This window comes from Manacus candei, unplaced genomic scaffold (assembly GCF_025592945.1).
Source record: "Manacus candei isolate 608988 ecotype Guabito, Panama unplaced genomic scaffold, ASM2559294v1 h1tg000064l, whole genome shotgun sequence".
Classification (NCBI taxonomy): domain Eukaryota; kingdom Metazoa; phylum Chordata; class Aves; order Passeriformes; family Pipridae; genus Manacus; species Manacus candei.
Window position 1 is genome coordinate 1,740,918 of NW_026138112.1, and position 22,029 is coordinate 1,762,946.

A 22,029-nucleotide genomic window follows, 5' to 3' on the forward strand; every position below is an offset into this window, starting at 1 on the left:
GCCGCGGTTCCCGGCGCGGTTGCCGAGCGGCGGCCGCTCCGCCCGCTCCGTCCCGGCCGCTGCCGCTCCCGGAGCCCCCCGCGGCCATGAGCGCGGCCGGGCTCGTGTCCGCCCCCCCCGCCGCCCCGCCGGGGCCGCCCGCCCCCGCCATGGCCCCCGCGCCCGACTACTACGAGGAGGAGGAGCTGGAGAGCGCCGAGGAGGAGGACGGCGAGCGCAGCGCCCGGGCCCGCGACTCCGATGAGGGTGGGTGAGGGTTTGGTGCCCTGGGACGGCGTGGGAGGGTGGGATGGAGAAGGGGACGCACCCCGGCCGGGAGGAGGCGGGAGGGTTGGGTGGTTAAAGGCTCTGGAGCAGCGAGAACGCCTGAGGAAAACAAGGACCTGTCGGGTTGCAGGGGTGCCCCCGTGGGAGAGTAGGACAGCCGAGTCCATGGAGAGGTGGAGCTGTGGTTTTCCGGGTGAGGAGGAGGGAGACGGGAGGGCGCTGAGCAGGGGGGATTGAGTGGGACCGCAGGGGGAAAATAGTGGAGAAACCCAGTGTATGGATTGAGTGGGACAGCAGGGGGAAAACTGGGGAAATTCAGTATTAATTGTGTGAGATAGCAGGTTAAAAATAGTGGAGAAATGCAGTGTATTGATGGAGTGGGGCAGCAGGGGGGGAAATAGTGGAGAAATCTCGTATATTGGTTCTATTTTTGTGGTGTGAAGGGGGAAGGAGGCAGCTAAGGGAGGAGAAAGTGTGGACAGCAGTGGGGGAGTGTGGGAGGATGTGAGAGGGAAGAGGGGATTTGTAGAGGAGAAGAAGAAATGAAGTAAAACACGAAGTACCCAGGGGTGTAGGGTGCATAAAATAACAAATAAGGGGGATGGAGGAAGACCCTTGGACAGTGCCTGTTGCTGTCAGCAGAGCCCTCCATCACCTCTGCTGTGGTCATGGATCCTGACAGTGTTTGGGTAAGTCAGGGCTCTCCAAGGCTACACACAACTAAATTGGGCATGGGAGTCCTTTATGGTGACCCAGACATCTTCAGTGCTTTTCTTGCAGTTAAAACTCTTTGGTTTATCTTTGGTGTGAGCTTAAACTGTTGGTAGGTTTAGAAAAAAAAATCTGAGAAAGGTTTGATTTAAGGGTCTGGGCCCCCTTCCCTGTGTGGGGAATGTAGCTTTAATTAAGTTTCACAGCTGTGCCCTGTAAAGCCTGGAGACACTGACCTCTCCTTGGGGAGGAAATCTGATGGATTCTTGGCTACCCATGTGTTATAAATAGAAGCCTGAAAATGCTCTAGCAGAAAACTAGCAGCCCCATAGTGGTTTAATTTATGTTACCTGTTTATAAAGTGGAGCTGTTTTTGTGTTAGTGCTGGTGTTTGTTGTTAAACATTGAAGTGCTTCTGAGTGTTGTGTAGCTTTGAAGTAACAGCAAGTAACTGTTCTCTTCAGTGAGACCTTTCAACCTGAGCAGCTTTGAGTGGGTGGAACTGTAGTGACAAGCTTGTGAAAGGTCTTACAGAGTCTTTCCTGTCTCACCTGTGTATGTGGGACCATTAATGCAGAGCCTGTTGTCTTAAATGGGAAGAAATTCCCAGGCTCCCTGAAGTTGGAGTTGTTCAGACTTGATGTAAAGCTTCACTGCACAACTCCCAGTTGCAGGAAGGAGATGAGAGGGTTTGTTCCACCCTTGAATTCATCTCTGCAGAGGCCCCTCAGGTTGTGTCTTTGAGGTTAAATTGCCTGAAGTTTGGGGCTTGGTTTTGTGTTTGCTTGTTTTTAAATATTTTTTTTTTAATCTTTAATTTTAACAAGTTGGTTTTTACCTCCTTTAGACACCGAGGATGCCAGTGAGACTGACCTGGCCAAGCACGACGAGGAGGACTTTGTAGAAATGAAAGAACAGTAAGTAACCCACACTAATCCAAAGTAAGGTAATATTCTGTTTATTTGTGGGCTTGGGGATGTCATTTTCACAAAACTGCAGAGTTTTGAGCCAAGATTGGGGTTTTTTAAATGCCTAGCCCAATGGAATAGCTCATAAAACCATATACTTGTATTTCTGCTCTTCTCAGTTACTTTCTCTGGTCTGTATGCATTCAAGAGATTAAGTGCTGCTGCTGTTTTGGTTAAAGAAATAATTGTGATTTTTGAGTTTTCCTGCAAATGGCTCCTGCTGCTTTAAATAAAACAAAGGATCTGCTTTATATAAGCTAAGAAAAAGCAAGATGCCCATCAAGATCCCTTAAACAATGGAATGCTAGTCCTGTCCCAGAAATGGGCTTTTTGGAGACTGGAAGTAGTTTGCTTGATGTTTAGGAGTATTTGCAGTATTTTGAGTTCTTGCTTACTGGAAGTGACGTGTTTTTATACAGGCCAGGAAGGCTTGGCCTGTGTTAAACCACAGATACTTGGTAAAGGAAATGTAGGTGTGCAGCAGAACCAGGAACAGACTTTGGGTTTTTTTTTAATAATGTCAAGATCTACATGAGGACATGCCTTGTGTTACATGTAGGGAGCTAATATACAAATAGTAAGACTTGGCCAAGTGGCAGGATGATTCTGCTGTAAATTTGTGGATCTAAATGTCATTTTAGATATTAACATTAATAAATATCAATTCTATTTTATCATGAATTGTTCCCAAAATATTTGGTTCATAAAACCAGTGGGGTGGCAGAGGTGGTTTTTTTTTTAGACAGAATGAAAACCTTTGAATTTGAATAAAATTCTTTTAATTCATCATTCATTTGTTTCCTGAAGTTCTGAAAAGTTCTTAATTCTGTGTCAACGTGTTGTAACCTAAAGAGAGGGTGGAACAGGCTCTGTCTGCTTGGTTTGCAAAGTAAAGTTTCATGCTGACTGTCTTTGCAGGATGTATCAGGACAAACTGGCATCTCTGAAGAGGCAGCTGCAGCAATTGCAGGAAGGTAAACTTTGAAGGGGGACTTTTTTATATTCCTAGACAATTTTCAAATGCCATGGAAGGATGGGGGTGCTGAAAGATGTAAGCTGCATCCTTCACTGCATGTGGGCTCTCAGCTGTGCTGCTGAGTTAAAAATGTCAGCCACTTCCATCCTTTTCCCCTCTAAACACTTGGTGTTAATCCTCTGTGTGCTGAAGCATTTCTTAAAAGGAGTAATCCACTTTCTGAAGAAGCAGGGAATATGCTTTTTCAAAATTAACAAGATAAAACTGTAATTTTCTGATCTCAGATTTTAGTGTTTGTGCTTCAAGTGGTGCACGGCTCCTTTAGAAAATTTAATATTTAGGGGGAGAAAAAAAAATCAGTGGGAATCTACAATTTATTTCCACTCCAGGTACTCTTCAGGAATACCAGAAAAGAATGAAGAAGTTGGACCAGCAGTACAAAGAAAGGATACGAAATGCAGGTAAGTGGAATTTCTCTGTAAGACACTGCATCCAACTTAAATTTATGGTTTTTAAAACACCTGAAGAAAGAAAGTGGTAATTTTGTGCTTTAAAGAAAAGGAATCTGCTGGAGCCAAGGGTTATTCTGCTTCCAAGGGTGTAGCAGGTACAGTGTGAGTTGTTTCAGATTCTACCAAGCATGACAGGATCTATCTTGATTATTTTTTTCCCCCTCATCAGCATTGTTTTCTGACTGATACTGAACACTAATAAACAGTTTTAGTCTTCATTTGTGTGAAACAACACAAGTAAAAACAGTTATTTAGTTTTTATCTGCCTAACCCCCAGGCTCCCACTTTGGCTTGTTGTTTTGTGCCACTTGCTGAAGGTGTTGGGTGCCCTGTTCCCTTGGGTTTGCAGGACTGGAATTTAGGAGCACATGCTTTCCCAGAGATCTGTTTTGTGCCCCAGAACAATGAATACAGAGGGTTTGCTGCTGGAACTGTTACTCTGCATAGCTGGGACATGGAAGGGGCTGCCTGTACCTTGTGTTCTGCTCTGTTCCAGGAGCAAAGGCCCAAGTTCATTTTTACAGTGCCCAGCTCTCACCCCTCTGGGTGGCCTTTATTGTGTTACTGCAGAGGAATGGCTTGGAAATCAGGTCCCTTTGCTTGCCCTCTCTCTTTTTTGTTCTCTTCCTAGGAGGTTCTTATCTTGGATGCTGAAGCAGGGCCTTTTATAGAGGCCATTATGTGGGAATAGGAATTGTAGCTGTTCCTCCTTTAGAGAAGTTGGATGAATCCTGTGATGCCTGGGAAATACAGCAGAGAGGCAGTGGCAGTTGTATGATGGCCAACACACTCTGACCTTTGAATAGTGTGAATTCTGTCTTTCTAAAAGTGCTTGGGATGATAAAGGATTTTCTTGAGTAATTTAAGTGATTTGAACTGCTTCTTGTTAACAGGAATTTGTGTTCTGAGATGAATTTCATGTGCACTAGAGCTGCATCCTGGCAATACTGGGTTGTTTTGATAAAATTAAGACTAAGTGCAAGCTGGTATTTCTGGCTGGCCAAGGCCAGTGCTGCAGCAGCTTGTTTCTTCCACAGGAGGGCAGGTGGTGATAACTTTCAATTTTGTGATTAAACAATCCAACTGCTTCCATGCTCAGCAGGTAGAGCTCTTTGCAGACAAAAGGTTTGATTTTCTACTGAGCCATTATTGTTTTGGGTATTTATTTTATTGATTTTTTTTTTTTAAATTCATGTTTAAAAAAGCCCAGCAGTACAGTGTTGCTACTACAGTCTTTTCCAAAACATATTTGAAGCTTGTGGTCTTTACAGAAGCTTTTCCTGTTTCAGGTATTACCAAAGCTTAATATGCTGATGAAATACAGTGACTTGAAGGCTGATCAGGTGCTTTAATTTGCTTTTGTTGCCACTCTATTGAGTAAAAACTCTGTTTTGGCCGTTATGTTCTCTAGGAAATGCAATCCTGCTTAATTTCAAGTTGTTAGAGATGGTAAAAACATCAGTAACAGGACTATTTCACACCCTCAAATCCCTTCACCTCATCCATAGGTCTGACTTGAACTAATTGCCATGTGTTGGCACTTAACCTTCAGTGCTACACAACAATTCCCTTGTTTTCTCAGGCATAAGGAGTCTGAAATCACCTGTGTGAGTTGAGTAGATCAATCTTCTGACAGCTGCAGAATTATTTCTTAACCAATCTTTGCTGAAATTCATGAAGTTGGCTTAAACTGTGAATATTTAGTTGCATGTTTCAAGCTCCTGTATGGGAAGTTTTTATCTAGTCTTAATTGATTGTAATTTTAATAGGAAGAAAGATGAACTACCTGCTTAGTACTGCTGGGAGTAGTAGCCAAACTGAATATTATGGAATACTGCTGTGCAAGCTTTTCAGTTTGCTGGCAGTCTGTAAATAACTTACATTAACAGCATATTTTTGTGAAATTCTTTCATGGTTACTTTATTTTCAGCATAAAACTGAAAAGTGAGAGTAGAGGTGGGATGAGTACATACACTATTTGGTTCACTGCCTGTCTTGGCTGCAATATTCAGTGGCTTAAAATGTTAAGGAAGTAATTTTGTGCATCTTTGAAGATAATAAAGTAAGTCTTTCTTACATTTCAGAACTGTTCCTGCAGCTGGAAGTAAGTACTCTTAATTTACTCATATATATATAGGTGGTAGAGGTATAAACCTGTTTCATCAACCAGTACTTGGGCTTGTTTTCCAGGGAGGCTTAAAGAAATTTTCTTCCTCTATCTGGCTTTGTTACACTGGAGTTGCAGTACAGCCTACTGCTGGTATTACTTCAAGTAACTTCTGCACTTTGGTGTTAAAATAGTATTAAATATTTGCTTTTGGGCTGTTGTGTCTGGCTGTGCATTGGGTTGCCTAAAAAAAGGTTGTTTAGGGCAATAAATTATAGTCCTGTTTATAAATCTGAGGAGACTTGATATGTTATGCAACATTAAAATGGCTTTTTAAAAATAATTAACTCTTTAGCCAATATAATGGTACTAACTCATATTTAGATGGTTTTCTGTTGATTATGAATATTGATAATCTTTAGAACTCCTACAGTTTTGAACTGAAGGGCTGATCAATACAGCATTTGAAAAGCTGTTGTGATATCATTAACTAGAATCATTGGTCTCTTAATTAACCTTCTTGCTCTTCTGGTTTGCATTAGACAGATCAGGTGGAGAAAAATTATGTGAAGGAAAAGAAGGCAGCAGCAAAGGAGTTTGAAGATAAGAAAATTGAGCTTAAGGAAAATCTGATTGCGGAGCTGGAAGAGAAGAAGAAGATGATTGAGAATGAAAAGCTAACCATGGAATTAACAGGGGGTAAGAAGAAGATAAGCAGCTGTCACTTATCTTATCCACTCTGCTGCTGCTTAGGAGAAAAAACTCTAAAGGTGGCAGTGGTGGTTTATACAGACAACTGGTGTGAAATGCCAGGAGGGCAAAACACAAATTGATGGCCTTTTAATGGAGAAAGCAGTTCCTAATAAAATTGAGTGACCTGAATTGCTGACAGGTGAATCAAATAGTGCCAGTCAAGCAGCAGAGTGGATGATGGGCTTTCTTATAGACAGGGAAATGGGCTGATTTAGTTCCTGTGATCTGGCAATAAAACTATTGAGATATGTCACAGTACTGACCTGACCAGTGATGCCAGGTTGTAAACTGTGCCCTTTTCTTCCTGCAGTAGTAGGTGTCAAGTAGTTGAAGAAAGGCAGACAATAAACGTTGAAATATTCTACTTTAAACCAGAAAAATAGTTTTGTGAACTGCTTTTGTGTCCAGACTCTGGAAAATTTACATTAAATGGACAGATTTCTTTGAGAGCAGTTGATGCCTTTGCTGCCTTGGCAGTGCTCATTGTAGTAATTGACACAGTGGAGCTAATTTGAGGGGTAATTAACCTCCTGCAGAATTGCACTGCTGTGATCCTGAACCAAAAGTCTGATTTGTTTCTCATTTTGAGAGCAACTCCCTCACTTCCTGCCTAGATAGTGGTTTCCTTGTTGAGGCCTGTCCATGAGTTACACCCTTCACATCTTTCTTGCATACCATCTACAGGTGTTATATAAGCTAATAATCTAATTAGTGCTCAGAAGTGAGAATTAAACCTTGTTTGGACATCTTCAAGAGTTCTTTTGTCTTGGTACAAACTGTTGATAACTCAAACAGCTTGAGTTATGCTGTTCCCCTGATAACTTTTTTTAATTACCAAGTCTGGTCTCGTGGTCATCCTTGTTCACCCTTGAGATGAGGAGACAAGGAATTTGGTGTATTTTGCACATGCAGAGCTGCTCAAGGTTTCAGCATCTAGAGGGAGCCAAAGGGGCTTCACAGATTGTAGTGGTACCTAAAGATGAGCAAATAAATCTCAGCACATACAAAGAGAGGGGACATGATGTGTTTGGCATTGAAGATGTGGTCTCTTGGTTGCCAACATATCTTCATAAATTAAGGAATGAGTTCTGAGGGTTTTGGTGGAGTTGTTCAGTTAAGGCTCCGTGTAGACACTTGGACAAACTGCCATTTCAGATAGTTCCTTGGTGAGGGGACTGGTATTTCACCTTTAAACAGACTTTTTTCCTTTTTTCCCCAGTGCATATGCTGCAGTTTATTTCCTGTCAGCTGCTGCTCTGCATGTTATTAATTAGGTTCATTTCATTAATAATTTTTAGATAATCTGAATTTGAATTTTATTTGTTTAAAATCACTCCAGCAGACTTGTATCAGTCTTGAATGCAGTAACTTCCTGTATTCCTTTGACAAAGCTGTTTTTCTTGATTGAAGATGAGAAAACATTAATTGATTTGTAGCAGATGTTTGACATGCTAATTATGATCCAAGTTTCGTTGGCAAAGAGCTCCACGAGCTTGGCCTTTTAAATGCTCTGTCCCAGGCAGATAGAATTAGCACTGAAGAAATTTTCCTGGAATCCTTGTAGCATCATTGTGCTGCTTATCTGTACGTGGAGCAGCTGTAAATGACAGCTGTAACCATGGCATTGCAGCAGTCACTGAACAGTGACCTGATGGCAAAGAGAACTTGTGTTCACTGTCAGCACTTCCCACTCCGGGTGCTGGAAGCTCTCAAAAAAAAAGAAAAAAAATTCAATTTGCTGTATGAAAGAGGAAAGATTATTTTCCTTGTGCCCTGTGTAGAAAGCTGCTGCTGCTTTCTCCTTTTTTTTCTGGTCTTATCAGTTCTCCAACTTCATTACTCTCCAGATTCAATGGAAGTGAAGCCTATTATGACAAGGAAACTGAGGCGACGACCAAATGATCCAGTTCCCATCCCAGACAAGAGGAGGAAACCTGCCCCTGATATCCTTTCACAGAGTCATTGGAAGGCTGTTGGATTTGAAGCCAGTGTGCCACCTGCACCTTTGTGTTGTGCAGGAAAGAAAATGAAATTAAATGCTAGGATCAAATTTACCCTAGGAAAGAACGAAGCACAGTTGTCATGTCTAATGTGTGATAAACCAATATAGCAGTTATATAATGTAATATGTGTATGTAAAAACCTGTGTTTGGAGATCCCTTGGTATCCTAACTGAAACCTTACAGTATCATGAGATAACTTTATATTTGTCAGAATAGTTTGAATTCTACAGACAAATTTTTTTCACAAAGGAAAAACTTTGAAAGGACATTATATTTATATGCTGAGATAATTGATTCCATAGATAGTAAATGGCTTTTTACATGAGCCAAAGCTTTTCTCATTTCAAGATGTGACAAAACATTCGCCAGGAAGATCATATTTCTCATATCAAACTAGTTTTTCCATTTCTGATAAAGGCTTCAGATCCCTAATCCAGAAAATGCATGGCAAAAGCAAGGAGTGGTAGATTTGTTCTTTGAATAAGAAAAGATGAAAATTCATCCTGTTTTTATGTCTCACAAGAGAGAGAAACACATGTATATGTAATCCTTCTGTTCTGCCTTGTTGCATGTCTCAGAATTAAAATGTTCCTTGGCTTCTGGAAATATGTTTTTAGCTCCTCTGTGATGACAGGCAGTTTTTATATTTGTATATTAAATTCACCTGGAAATGAAGGCAAGGATATTTATTTTGCAGAGGCTTCTTATTAGATTCTAAACTTGTATGTCTTAGATTAGGAAAAAACTTATCTTAGTGACTGGCATTTTCTGAAGGCAGGATCAAACCTTGAACTCCTGGAGTTCATGCAGGATGGTCACAAGCATCTCCAGTTTTAATTAACCTCTTTCTGGTTGGAGATTCTGTTCACTCTGTCAGGGAAAATATGATCATTTATTAGTGCCCCTATCTCATCCAAAATAAATGAGTTTCATAGTGAACATGACCTGCTAATTGAGCATGATACAGCAGGCACAGTATGAAACCCTCTCTGCCTACCCACACTGGGGGGAGATTAAAGTCCATCAGAACCAAAATCCTGGAAATGCAGCCTAGCAATTGTTAACTTTAGTTTAATGCTTTGAATACTTTTGACTTAACAACTCTTTTGGAGAAACAAAAGGACAGCAAAGCTCTAATAAGACTATAATAGACTAACTCCTGTGTTCTGGGGTTTGGGGTTTGTTTTCAGGTGCGTTACAGGCTCTTATTTATCCTCATCCACACAAGATGTGTTTTGTACCTCTGGCTTTAATTTTTCAATTAAATTTTGTATGGCTTTCCTCTCTTCTCTCTATCTCTCTACTCCTGCTTACTGATGAATTTTATTTCCCTGGGTTTGGGTGGGGTTTGGTTTCCTTGTACAAAATCTGGAGTCTGTTGTTCCAGCTCCCAGATTCTTCTCTACAGAAATACAAGACAAAAAGCACTGAAAAAGCTGGTGCTTGATGCCTCCACGAAGTAAATGTCAATGCACTAAAGGTTTTTCATTGATGGTTGTGTCTGAATAAATTAAAGTCATTTTGCACTGTTTGCTGCTAAAGATGAGGCTCAGTGGAGATTGGCTCCTATTAATTCCTATGACAAAAAAAGCTCAAGTATGACACTTAGTAAAATCTTATGCAAATTTACAGAAACCTTTTGGCTTACATTTAGTCAAGTGAAATGTCATTGACCTTTAATTTTTAGCCTTGCTTGTCAAGAGCTTATGGGAACCTTAATTCTGGATACCTCAGCTAAATTATTTGTTGACTGATGAGCAAATAATGGAGGACCTGAGAACGCTGAATAAGGTAGGGATTGTTGCTTGATTGTATTTCTTTGTTTTAAAGAAAAAGCCATTGCTTTCCCCTAAAGAGAACAGAGCTCTCTTTAATGTTCCCTTTTGAGGTGTGGGACTGTTTCATCCCTGTAGGCTTTCTGAAGTAGCTCAATAAAAGATTTAGCAAGATGGTATCTCCTCCCTTTTATTTTAATAGGTTTAATTAACCTAATTAAAATGACTGTCATCTAAAAATGTTACCTTTTGTCTGAACCAAGGGATGAGCTCCTGTTAAGGAGTTTCTTCCTCTGCATGGTTGAACAGGTGTCTCTTTTTTTCTGGGAGATCACAGGCTGCCTTTGGTTTAGGCTTTAGTGGGAGGTGGGGTTTTCATTAACTTGTTTTTCTCCCAGCTGTCACAATATTTCAGCAGATTGAATAGGGGGCAGTGTGCATGCTTATAGTTTTTCAAGTTTTGCTTAACCTATTGCTTTCACTAAACACTTGAAGGCTTGTCTAGTTTCTTACAGTAGGGGCTGCTCATTAAGACATTTGAGGATGGTGGTGGAACATGGGTTTTGTGCCAGCTGTTGAGGTGTTTCTGGTGATTTATCTCCTGTATTTTGTGTACCCTGAGAAATGTTGGATCATGTTCAAAAATATAGTCTGTTAGATGGGTTTGGCTCATTTGAGTGAATTGTCTGAATGCTCTCAAGTTCAGTTTTGTATCATGATCCTGATTATCTGCACCTTTGGCTGTTTATAGCACACTGCTCTGGTTGTATGAAATGCCACTTAACAGTGCATTTAAAACAGAAGCATTGAGAGTATGGAAAGTAAGATATCTGAAATTATTACTGCAGCTTGTAAGGCTCCTGTCAGATCTCTAACACTGCTTTGCTCTCTTCCCATGTAGCTTAAATCACCCAAGAGACCAGGTGAGTTAACAGTTGCATTGGAACTTGCTCACAGTGGTGCTGTTCTGAGCAGAGAATGATATTGTAGATGCTTGACTGTATAATTGCTGACTGTGGAATTTGGCTGTATAATTGTTTTGACTGGGTAATTGCTGTTCTTTGTGTGGCTGCTGTGCTGAATGGGCCCTGTGTGAAGTCTCTTTGTCTGCCCTGACGTTTTTCAGGGATGAGAAGGGAGATGTGTATCTTGGGTGGCTGAAACGTGGGACAATCCAACTGTGTAAAGAGGGTTTTTCATTATATTCAGGTGCATCTGGACACCTTGCCTGCTTGTCAGGTCAGTGGAGGGATTGAGCACTTATGGTTTTATGCCTCCAGCTCTCTAGATGTGTCTGTGCACTTAATTTCAAGACAGAGTGCTAGCAACTTGCTTAAGTAATTCTGACCCTGTTTAACTACTTTAGTTTGGGTTAGAATTAAAACAAAACCAAGGACATACTGTCCATCACCTACCTATGAATGTTTTTTTCAGTTAAACCTTCAGTGAGTATTATAATTCAAGGCAGAGGTTGAGTTATTCATACCAACATGTAATACTTTTCTGAGGGAAATTTGAGTTTTTAGCTTTCTGGGCTTATTATTTCTGCATATATGACCTTATTAACTGCAGTTTTGCAGTCAGATGTGCTACTGTGTGATGGACACATGCTGGTTTTTTAAGCACAGTGTCTCTCCTGTTCTCAGCTTCCCCCTCCTCTCCTGAACACCTCCCAGCTACACCAGCAGAGTCTCCTGCACAGCGGTTTGAAGCCCGGATAGAAGATGGAAAACTCTACTATGATAAGAGATGGTGAGGCCTGGGGGATTTCTGTTTTAATCAGCCTGAGTGTTGTGTAGTGAAGAGGAAAAGGCTGCAGAGAGAAATTGCTTTGATCAAAGAATTTGTGTGGACAAAATGTTTTTGGGCAGAGTTTGCTGCTTCCCCCAAGGGCTCATTATTGCAACCAGTAAATCAGAAGTGATGGTGGAGTGTTTAGACCCCGTAGGTTTGAGGGATAACTAGTGGCTCCAATAAAAGGAGGCTTGAATCTTTCCCATGGAGTCAGTGATGTCCACTGTGACACTTAGGAAGTATTTTTGTCAAACCTGATATTAGGTAAAAGAGCCAGCAGCAGACACAGTGGGATGGAGCCATGAAGCTGCTCAGCTTGGATCCAGACACTCCATGATTTTTGGGCACAGTGGTGTCAGCAGCATTCACATTCCAGGGGTTCAGCTTTGTGGAACACAAGCCCAGCATTCCACAAGGTGGCAGAAGAAACGTCATCCACCAGCAGAGCAGGATGAAAAATGTTTCTAATAAATCCAAATAACCTTTAAAGATCAGGCCCACCTGGGAGAGGCAACTTCAGAATTGCTGATTGGATTTAGCTCTGTTGAGTTTTATGGCTGTACAGCTGTACAAGCCTCACAAAACACAAGGAAAATATTAAACTCTGCAGAGAAATCTTAGTAGGTCTTAAACTTAATCCATGAGACATGCAAACCTGGATAATCAAGGGGGCAATCTTGTCCTCCTTGAGCAGAAAGCAATTTGCTTTTTTGTAACCTTCTTCAGTGTTCTGGTGGCTCAAAATAACAAGTGATGAGGTTGTAGTTTTATCACAGAAAATGACAGGTGTGAAGCTTGTTTTCCACACAAGAGTCATCTTGTGCAGTTGGTCACTTTTCCCTTCTGACTGGGATGTTTCATCAAGGGTTCAGTGTACATAGCTCTGATAAAAGCTGCTGCCTGGGTTTAAATGTCCATGAAGCATAAAGCAGATGTGAACTGAACAGGCTTCACAAATTCATCAAGTTCTCTTTTTTTTTTTTTTGCTTTCATAGTCACTTTACACACACAAAAAAATTATCTCCGGGGTATATTTGGATGAATCAACTGTTCTTCAGAATTTTTAGTGTGTGGGGTACTGAAAAGTGTTCACTAGTAAAAAAAAGAAAAAAAAATGGAATCTGAAGTAATCTGCCAGTAAAGCTCCCAACTTCCCACTAAATTTAAACCTGGAAGAGATTCAGCGAGCCCAGATGAATCTTACAAAAGCACCAACTCTCTCAGAAGGGTATCTAGTTGGGACATAAAGCACTAACAAATATTTTTATCTAGTTGAATTCAGTTGTCATGAGGGTCTCACTGTCAGGAATTCCAGATGTTGTCTTTTCTATCTGCCTTGTTCTTAATGCTGTTTTAAGTTAAGTATTTTACAATTTTTGGCTGTTATAATCCTGCTTAGATTTTTTTTTTTGATTGATAGTAATAGAACTTCTCCAAAGTAGCTAGTGTTTTAAAATAATGAAATAACTCTTGGTAGTGGGAGGGTAATTCTTTCTAAGGTGCATTAAGAGTGCTGGCATGCACAGAAATACTAAACCTGACAGCTCAGGAGTGACTTTCTCTGTTTCCTGATGCAGCTGTGCATGACTGCTATCTGAAAGCACTGAATGTTTAAGGACCCCCTAAGGTTTTGCAGAGATATTTCACAAATAAGTCTCCAAAGTGGAGAGTTTCAGATGAATGTGGAATTAGATTCAGTTTTTTATCCTCAGTCAGTTTGCTCCGTGCTCCTCCATCGAATCTTAAAATACAGTTCACTGTAAAACAACCATCTTTTTTTTTGCTTTTAGCTTTGCTGCCTTCAATAATGTAGAGGGATTTCTTTCTATCTCCTGATGGAGTTCCAGCTGAAAATCTTGGCCCTTCAGCAAAATATTTTATAGCAGGAAGTGGAATTGTTTCTGCTTGTCTCACCCGTGAGCACTGTGGTGCGTTTTATCACTGCAACACAAGAGTTGTTTGGCACTTTCCCCTCTCTTGAAAGCCAGCTTAAACTCCATTGCATATTTCATCTGGAGTGTTTGCCTGAGTTCTGCCCCTCTGTGGATGTCTAAGCTTGGCACAAGGGTGAGGCATGAAGAGGTACCAGGCTGTGCCTTCAGCTGACCTGTGTGTGCGTGCACAGGGCGCGAGACAGCTGAGACGAGTCCTCAGTGAAACAGTGCTGAGCCAACTTGTTCCCTTGCCTTCCTTCTGCACCATTAACATGCATTTACTGATGGATGGGAACTTGTGATGTGGAATCCAAGGGCTGAAGCCTGTGCCACGTGTGGTAATCAAAAATTGAAAGAAACAGCTTTGAGTGGGGAAAAATATTTCATTATCTGTGCAGGCACAGATAACACTTGAGAGGTGTCGTTTGCACTGGTATCTTCTGCACTGATACTGATTGTATCAAGATCATCAATTCTCCTTGCTTAAGCACTCACAGCATGGTAGGACACTGCTGGACTGAGATTTTTGTCTTATCTTAGTGAGGCCTGGGGTTTGTAGTAGCTTATTCAGTTCCTTTGTATCATTTAATGATATCTGGACTCACTAAACTGTGATTTTTTTTTTTGGCTTAACATCATTGTTGCTGTTGCATTGTCCTGAAACCCACTGACATCCTTTCTGTTAAAATGAAGGAGAAAGAGCAATGGTCGGGCACAGGTGTCAAAAGGTTGCAGGATTTGGGGTTTTTTTATTACCTCACCCAGCCTGTGGGTAGTGAGTAAGTTTAGAAGGCTCAAAGCTGACACTCATTCTAGTTACTGGCAAGCAGTGTGAAAATTCTGAGTACATGAGCCAGTAGGAAGACATTGTGGAATAAACCATGGGATGACTTCCATATTTACAGCATGGTTATTTTAGAAATAGCTGTAAAGATTAAATAAATCCATGCATTTTGCAAATGGTGTTCAGACTGCAGGAGTTGTACTGAGTAGCTACTGAGGGAGTAGCTGTGTAGTGATTCTGCAGCTTGGATTGCCCTGATAAATATGAAGCACATCATGATTAGGGTAAAGGTGGAAATACAGTTATGCTTTTATGATTGTAAAGGATTTTGGTGCTTGCTTGATTATCTACTTACAAATCACCTGTTTCAGTGTGATTAGTTCTGCCTACAGAACTCTCCTAGGCAGAATAAACAGAAACTGGGGGGGGTTTGGCTGCAGCACTTAGAGAAATGTGGGCTGTGAAGGGGGCAGGTCCCTGGAAACAAGTAATTCAGAGTTATGACTTTCAAAGTCTTTGTTTTGTACACAACACATTAAGAACAATACATAGCTTAAATAAAAGGGGGGGGGGAATGGATATGTTTAGTCACAGGCTCCTAATGCAGGTATATACAGTTTGTTATGGGGCCAGAAACCCATCACTTACCAGTTTGGGTATTTTCACAAAATAAAACAGTATTAGAGATTTGAGGTCTTGTTAAACAACACACAAACTGCACTGATTGAGGATAATTCACTTTGGTTGGTGGTGGTGCACTATAATTTTGTATTGGGAAATGTTAATAACTTTTGAGTATCTGTGACTTCCTCTGTCATATTTTACGAGGCATAATTTGGAGTTGCCTTCCGAAATCCATCCCGTGTCTGAAATGTGAAAGGCCGCTTGGATCAGCTCTTGCTGTCAGTCAGTGTTCTCTTGTGTTGTGGCTGGTGCTCTGCCCCTTCCTCTTGCAGATGTGAAACCTGTTTTCAGTAGCCTGCATGTAGAGTTGAATGTGAATCATGCATTCCAAAATATCACGAGATGGAAGGTGTGGGTGTGCAGAACCGGAGCAGTCGCTGTGTTGCGAAGATGGAGAAAGTGGTGTGGAAAGACAGGCTTCAGACTGACTCTGTCCAGATGCATGTGGAATCCCAGCTTTATCACCTGTGGTTTCATGTGTTTCCTTTCCCTTTTTGCTTTCTGCAGGTACCACAAGAGCCAGGCTATTTACCTGGAGTCTAAAGAGAACACGAAGATCAGCTGTGTGATCAGCTCTGTGGGCGCCAACGAGGTGGTGGGCTGCTTTTGTTTTTCAGGAGGGGAGGGGAGGACATGGGTCTAGTGAGGACTAAGAGTGAACCTTTCAGCAAAGATATATATTTAGTGTGTAAAAAAGCTGAATCCAAGATAAAACCGAGTTGAGAAATGTCTTTTTTTGAGATGGGAAGACACTTGCTCTGTTTTTAAAGAATGATCCTACATTTTACAAGTGGTAGCCTGAAAAATGGGTAGAACTGACATGTTGCATCTCATTGGCACTACATTCATAAATTCCATTTCAAGAACATGCATACAGTTGTTAATGCAGGATTAAAAGAAATTCCACTGGGAATGCAGAGGAGGATGAGAAAAAACGTTGTCACCAAATTTAGCTGTTGTGAGGGAAGAAGATTCTCCCTGCTAATTGAGAAGCTCTCTGGCAGCATCCATCACTTCCCTGGGAGATGGGGCAGGGCAGTAATTTGTCTGAGGCAATTTCCTTGTGGCTGCTGCTGAAGCCTTAGAGCAGCAGGTGAAGAGCTCCGTGCCCAAGATTGATGTGAGCCTGGCTGCAGGAGCAGCAGTTGGGCAAAGGGAGCAGTTTATTCTTTGCTTGCAGATTCCAGACACTTCAGGGAAAGAAATAATAGACTTGAGTGCACTTCTCTTCAATCAGCCAGTAAAGGAACTTTAATTTGTTGTGGCAGCTGAGGGAAAATACTTTATTTTCTTCAGAACGAGTTGCATATGGGATATGTTTGTATCACAACTGTTCCCCTGGCAGTAACAGTTGTGGTGCTCAGCAGTTGATAGTTCAGATAAAGTAGTGGTAGTGTGCTAATGGATGCTAAATGTAGTGCTGCTGACTTGATTAAAGTTATTACTGTTACTTTATAGCATTAAAACTGAATTCTTTGGGAGCATCTTACCTGAAACCGTGAGGGAAATGCAATCTATTGATTCCTCCCTGTGAGGGTGGGGAGGCCCTGGCACAGGTTGCCCAGGGAAGCCGTGGCTGCCTCATCCCTGGAATTGTTCAAGGCCAAGTTGGATGGGGCTTGGAGCAACCTGGTCTAGTGCTTTTTGACAAAAAAACCCTTTTCAGTACCTGCAGGAAAGTGTTATTTTTTATTAGTTTATTCAGAAATCTCAGCTTGTTGAGGTTGAAAAAAGGAGGAAGCTTATTTTTCTTTTGAAGGCTAGGAATAAAAAACAATCAGAAATTGTTTTGGTTGTTCCTATTTCCCACCTCTTTTCAGTTTTAGGATTAATAGATGCTCTCCTCTGATGGCACAATATATTGTGTGTCTGAAACATCGGTTTTAAGTTCAGAATATGTCTTGATGTGTTTGTTTTTCTGAACACTGTGGCAGATTTTAATGTTAAGTAATTGCACTGTTGTGGTCACTTAAACCTGAACTTTAATATTGCTCCAAGTGGAACTTAACAAAGCAGTTAATTTTAGCAAAAGTAATGTACCATTCCATCATATCATGATAAAATGTAAAATTGTACATGTTTGTTGTTTTGTACAGTTGCTCAGAAATTCTTAATTCTTTTGGCAAGCAAAACATACCAGATTCTTGGTAATGTTGCAGCTGATTCTCATTGAATGTTGATTTTAATTTCTCTGGGGAAATAATTGAAGTACAAACACAGGCAAATATTAAATTTATTGTATACTGAGGGCTCCTGTTAATAAAGTCAGTTTATAATTAAAATAATAGAGTTAATAGCTAATATAGCTAAAAAAATAATTTAGGATAAATCAAAGGCCAACATAACTTTATAATCCTTTGCAGTAGGAAATACTGGACTTCTGTCCTAAAATACTCCAGTACTAAGAGCTAGATAATTCTTACTTCATGCACGTATTTAAATATGTTTAAATGCATTAGAATGACATAAAGCAGAGGAAATTGCTCAGACTTGATTTTTAAAGTACAGGTTTTTGGATCTAAACATCTTGAAAGAGATTTTAAAAATTCTCTGGAGTGGCAGCAGTTTGTCCTTTGGAAGGTGTCGTGTGAATTCTTCCATGCAGGTGTTTAAAAGAGAGGCCCTTTTGTCTTCAGATACCATTTCTGTAATACATTGTGGGAAATGCTTCACGGAACAGAGTCAGGATAAGCTTTTCATTTGACTAATAGTTACTTGCCTGGGCAAATCCCAGGGTAGGTAATTTTATGATCTGTGGATCTAGGGAGACTTATTCTTGATTAGGCAAAGCTTAATGCCACAGTTCTGTTGTGAACTGGAGCAGAAAGGAACCTGCTTTCCTGATGGGGCGTGGAAAGAGTAATTTTTCTTGAGGACTGTTCGAGCAGGAAGTTAAGGAGGTAAAGTTAAAAACCTTATTTCATGTTCTACTCAGGTTGCAAGTGCTTCATGTGGGGAGGGAGAAAGGATTAACCCGAGTAACAGGGGAGTATCAGAGGTGTTCAGCTCTGACAATAAGTTTATTGGTCTGTGTGTTGCTTACTGTGAGTTCTCCCCTTTTACCCCCAATTTATCTCCCCGCCCCATTTTTCATATTCTTTCTTTCCTGCAGATCTGGGTGAGGAAAACCAGCGACAGCACAAAGATGAGGATCTACCTGGGGCAGCTGCAGCGAGGGGTGTTCGTGATCCGCCGGCGATCGGCTGCGTGAGCGGGAGCTCCTCCCTGGGCCTTTTTTTTTTGGTTTTTTTAACTGATCACCAAACCTCTGCTGAGGGGTGTCAGGCTGCTCACTCTTCCCAGCAGCACAGAACAATGTCATGACCTCTGATGAGACCGTTTGTGGCTGGCCACATGATCCCCAGTAGTCCTTAAATCTTTAGCGATGCCCAAGCACTGCCCTGGACTATTTCTGGATTTTTGCATCAAGCTTCTGTATGCTCTCTTTGTATTTGGGGGGACTGTTTAACAAGACTTTGCATCATACTTTTGTCATCATCGTTCTGTGGTGCACAGATGGGACTCGTATGTCAAAACAATGTCACGTCTCTGAAGTCAGACCAGTGGAAGAAGCTTTGCTTGTCAGGACCTGAGGTTGGTTGTTCTTTTTGGCCTTGTTTTCCTGCAAGGCTCAGGATGCTGCAGCTGAAGAGAAGCCTCCAGAACACCTGGTGCCACAACATCAGCTTTATTGGGTGAACTGTTCAAAGACTTGAGTGCTGAGGCTTTTTTTGGACGGTGTGAACAGCTTAGAAACTGCTGAAAATATGGTGATTTTAATGTAGTTAAGCAGTCACGCGTGGTTAGTCAGAAGCTTCCGTTTCTCTTCACATTAAAAAACCCTTCAATGAACAAGCAGAGTATGTCTATTTGCTGAAATAGATTACCTGGAATAGGTGGATGACTATAAATTAAAGGAACAATTACCTGGAGTTTGCAGATAGCTTGGCTGTATGAACTCTGTGTGTGAGTGTAATCATTCACAGATGTAGTGACAAAAGATAAACTTCATTTTTTTCACTGATGCTTAGAATGACAGGTTGTGGTGGAAGCCTGCTGACAGGAGGTACTGGATCTGTTTTATCTTCCAAAGGAGCCTGGTACAGAGTAGAAAGTGGCATTGCCATGCTCTTAGACCATAGCTGGAACCTTCATTCCCTAAAATGCTTTGCAAAGGGTTCCCCTTGAAGGGTGTTCTAATTACTGGAGGTAAACACTGGGGTTTCTACACTTGCCCTCCTGTGGCACAAGTGAAAATGCTCAAATAATGATGTTAATGCCAAGATGTTTAAAGATCTGACTCTGGCATTCCTTTATTGTTCCCAGTCTTTTGCTGATGGCTGGAACCACCAGTGCCATGTGGGACTGCATTGGCAGGAGCCACCCGGTGCCCTGGCACTGCTGTCAGATCTCTGCCTTATGTGCAGAACAACTTTGTGCTGCTTTTGATTACTAGTCAAAAAGTTGTAAATTCTGTCTTCATCAATATCTGTCACTTTGAGGCATTTTTTTTGTTTTTGCTCTGGAGCTGCCTTCTTGTTCAGCATCAGTTGAGCTGGATAAATGGAATATAGGCAAGGCAGGGGAGTTGGAATGACTGTGTCCATTTCTTTCCTGCAGTTGGGTGGCAGTCACACCCCAAAAACTGATGCATGTACGTGGGTCTGGAGTGGAGTGTGATGGCTGAGTTCTTGATGTGACAGACACCTTACTGATTTTTGCTGTTTGGAGTTTCAACTGGATCTGGAGCTTTGGCAAGGAAGGAGAGGATGTTTCCCACCCCTTGACAACGTGCCATCTTTGCTGCAGCTTAGTCAGGCAGAAAGCAGCAGCCTGGATTTTGTCAAGTTAACAGCTTACTTAATATAATTTAACATTCTCTGCACGTGTCACAGGTTTTTAATAAGGTGGTGATGTACCAAACAGGATTTGTCACCGAGTCTTAAAATGAACATCATCGTTCTAATAATAAAAAGTGCTTAAGTGAGTAGCAGGATTTATTTCCTGTCTATATCATTTTATCAATATCTATATTTGTGGAAGCAGCTGGGAAGTTTGGTTCAGTGTTGGGGAGATAAAACCTGCTGACAGCAGCTGATCTCTGCTGCTGTGATGTTCCCTGTTTTGGGGTAACTTTGGGTATTGGTAGGAGTGTGGATGTGCAGCAGCTCCTTTAGAGCCAGGTACAGATGCATGTTGTGTAAATGTAATTAACCAGCTTCAACACCACATCTTAATCTGAATCTACAACATGTGCTCACCATCAGAGGGGAAAGAACAGCTGCTCTCCCAAGCCAAAGCCTGTCTTCCCATGGGAGGTGTTGAAAAGGGAGATGGGGGTGGGACACAGGTTTCCAGTGCAATCCCTGGTCAGAATTTGGAGAGTCTTCTGGAAGTGAATACCTGTGGGACTGTTGAACCACTTCCTTCTCCTGAAAACCCTGTGGACACCCAACTGCTGAGATGTTGCTGTTCTCCTAAGGGTCACCTTGTGGTGTTGATCAAGGAGTGGGAGAAGACAAGGAAGAACGAGGACAGTGAGGAGTCTGTGTGGGATGGAAGGAATGTCAGTGTGTGTTGGATGGACTGGGGACAGGGGCTACATAAACTCATGGTGAATCAGGCACTGCTTCCACGTGTAAGGTGGCAAAACTTCATCTCAAACTTGTGCTCTGCTCTTCCATACCAGTCTTGAATCTCCTTATGCCAGAATTCCTTGCCCCTGGATCAACCTCTGGGTTTGGCAGTCCTGAGTATGGGCTTGCAGCCCTCTTTGTTCAGATTTAACTGCTGCTCTGAAGGTATTTTGTTTATAGGCTACTTCATCCTTAGTTTCTTTATGAAATGAAAGTCATCAGCATAAAGAGTAGATCTGTCTCACAAAGTACCTGGATATTGTACCCTGTTTTTCCAGGCAGGCTGTTCTGTAATGGCCTGAGCCATTTGCAAGGCTGGAAATGATGAAATGCAGTGCCTTGTTGTGCACTCAGGGAAGCAGTGCATTTTTTTTTTTAATCCTAAAAGGATGCTCAAGATGTGCTGTGGTGAGGATGAGGCATGTGGAGATCAAGAGTATAGACAGCAGCTGTAGAACTGAAGATTTCCTGCCACTGGTTGGAAAAATAGAGACAAGTTACTCAAGGAGATGGACAAGGTCTTGCTTAAATTCCAAGAGAAAATTGGCTTTTCTGTCTGCTCTTTGCCTGCCTATCATCAGTCTTGAAGGATTCAAACCCTCAGTGAACAGAAACAGCTTTGCTACAGGTATGAAACAATTTAATCCTCATTATGAAGTGGTTTTTAACTCGTGGTTATAGTAATTTTAAAGAAAGGCGACCCTTCTGCCAAAAACACTTTTATTGAGGGTTAAATTGGAATTGGCTGTTGACTCATATTAAGCATTTTTTTTCATTGCCTTGAGAAACGTGTAAAATAAAAAAGACATCCCTCCCAGCCATTAGATGTTCAAATGGACAGCAGCCAGATCAGTGAGCCAAATTCCAGGGGCCTTTTGACATCACACTCACGCACAGAGGCTTTTTTCAAGGACAAAAGCTAATAAATAAAATTGTCTTTTTTTAGCTCATGTGCTTTTTATTGAATTTTGTAAAGAGACAAAGTGATTGAGTGACAGAAACCTTAATTCTTTGCAATTTTTTTTTTTAATTTCTAGGGAACTTAAAAAAATACACCCTGAAAGAGCAAGAAATTGCTGTGACACTTGTGAGTAACTGAGGTTCTTCCTCCTTCAGAAAAAAACC

At 41.4% G+C, this 22,029-nt stretch overlaps 1 protein-coding gene across 2 annotated transcripts; it reads left to right on the forward strand.

Annotated features, from left to right (window-relative positions):
• The first annotated feature begins 10 nt into the window (after positions 1-10).
• SUDS3 (SDS3 homolog, SIN3A corepressor complex component) lies at positions 11-19,123 on the forward strand. 2 transcript variants are annotated; one of them, XM_051805246.1, is made up of 12 exons: positions 11-246; positions 1,826-1,895; positions 2,865-2,920; positions 3,312-3,383; positions 5,519-5,538; positions 6,084-6,240; positions 8,142-8,237; positions 10,027-10,088; positions 10,974-10,995; positions 11,719-11,824; positions 15,776-15,863; positions 18,381-19,123. In XM_051805246.1, exons 1-12 carry the CDS (start codon positions 87-89, stop codon positions 18,477-18,479), a joined length of 1,008 nt encoding a protein of 335 aa, XP_051661206.1. In that variant the 5' UTR covers positions 11-86; the 3' UTR covers positions 18,480-19,123. The 2 variants fall into 2 exon arrangements, with proteins under 2 accessions (XP_051661206.1, XP_051661208.1); XM_051805248.1 differs by having other exon boundaries at positions 12-246; positions 15,776-15,860.
• Positions 19,124-22,029: the final 2,906 nt, after the last annotated feature.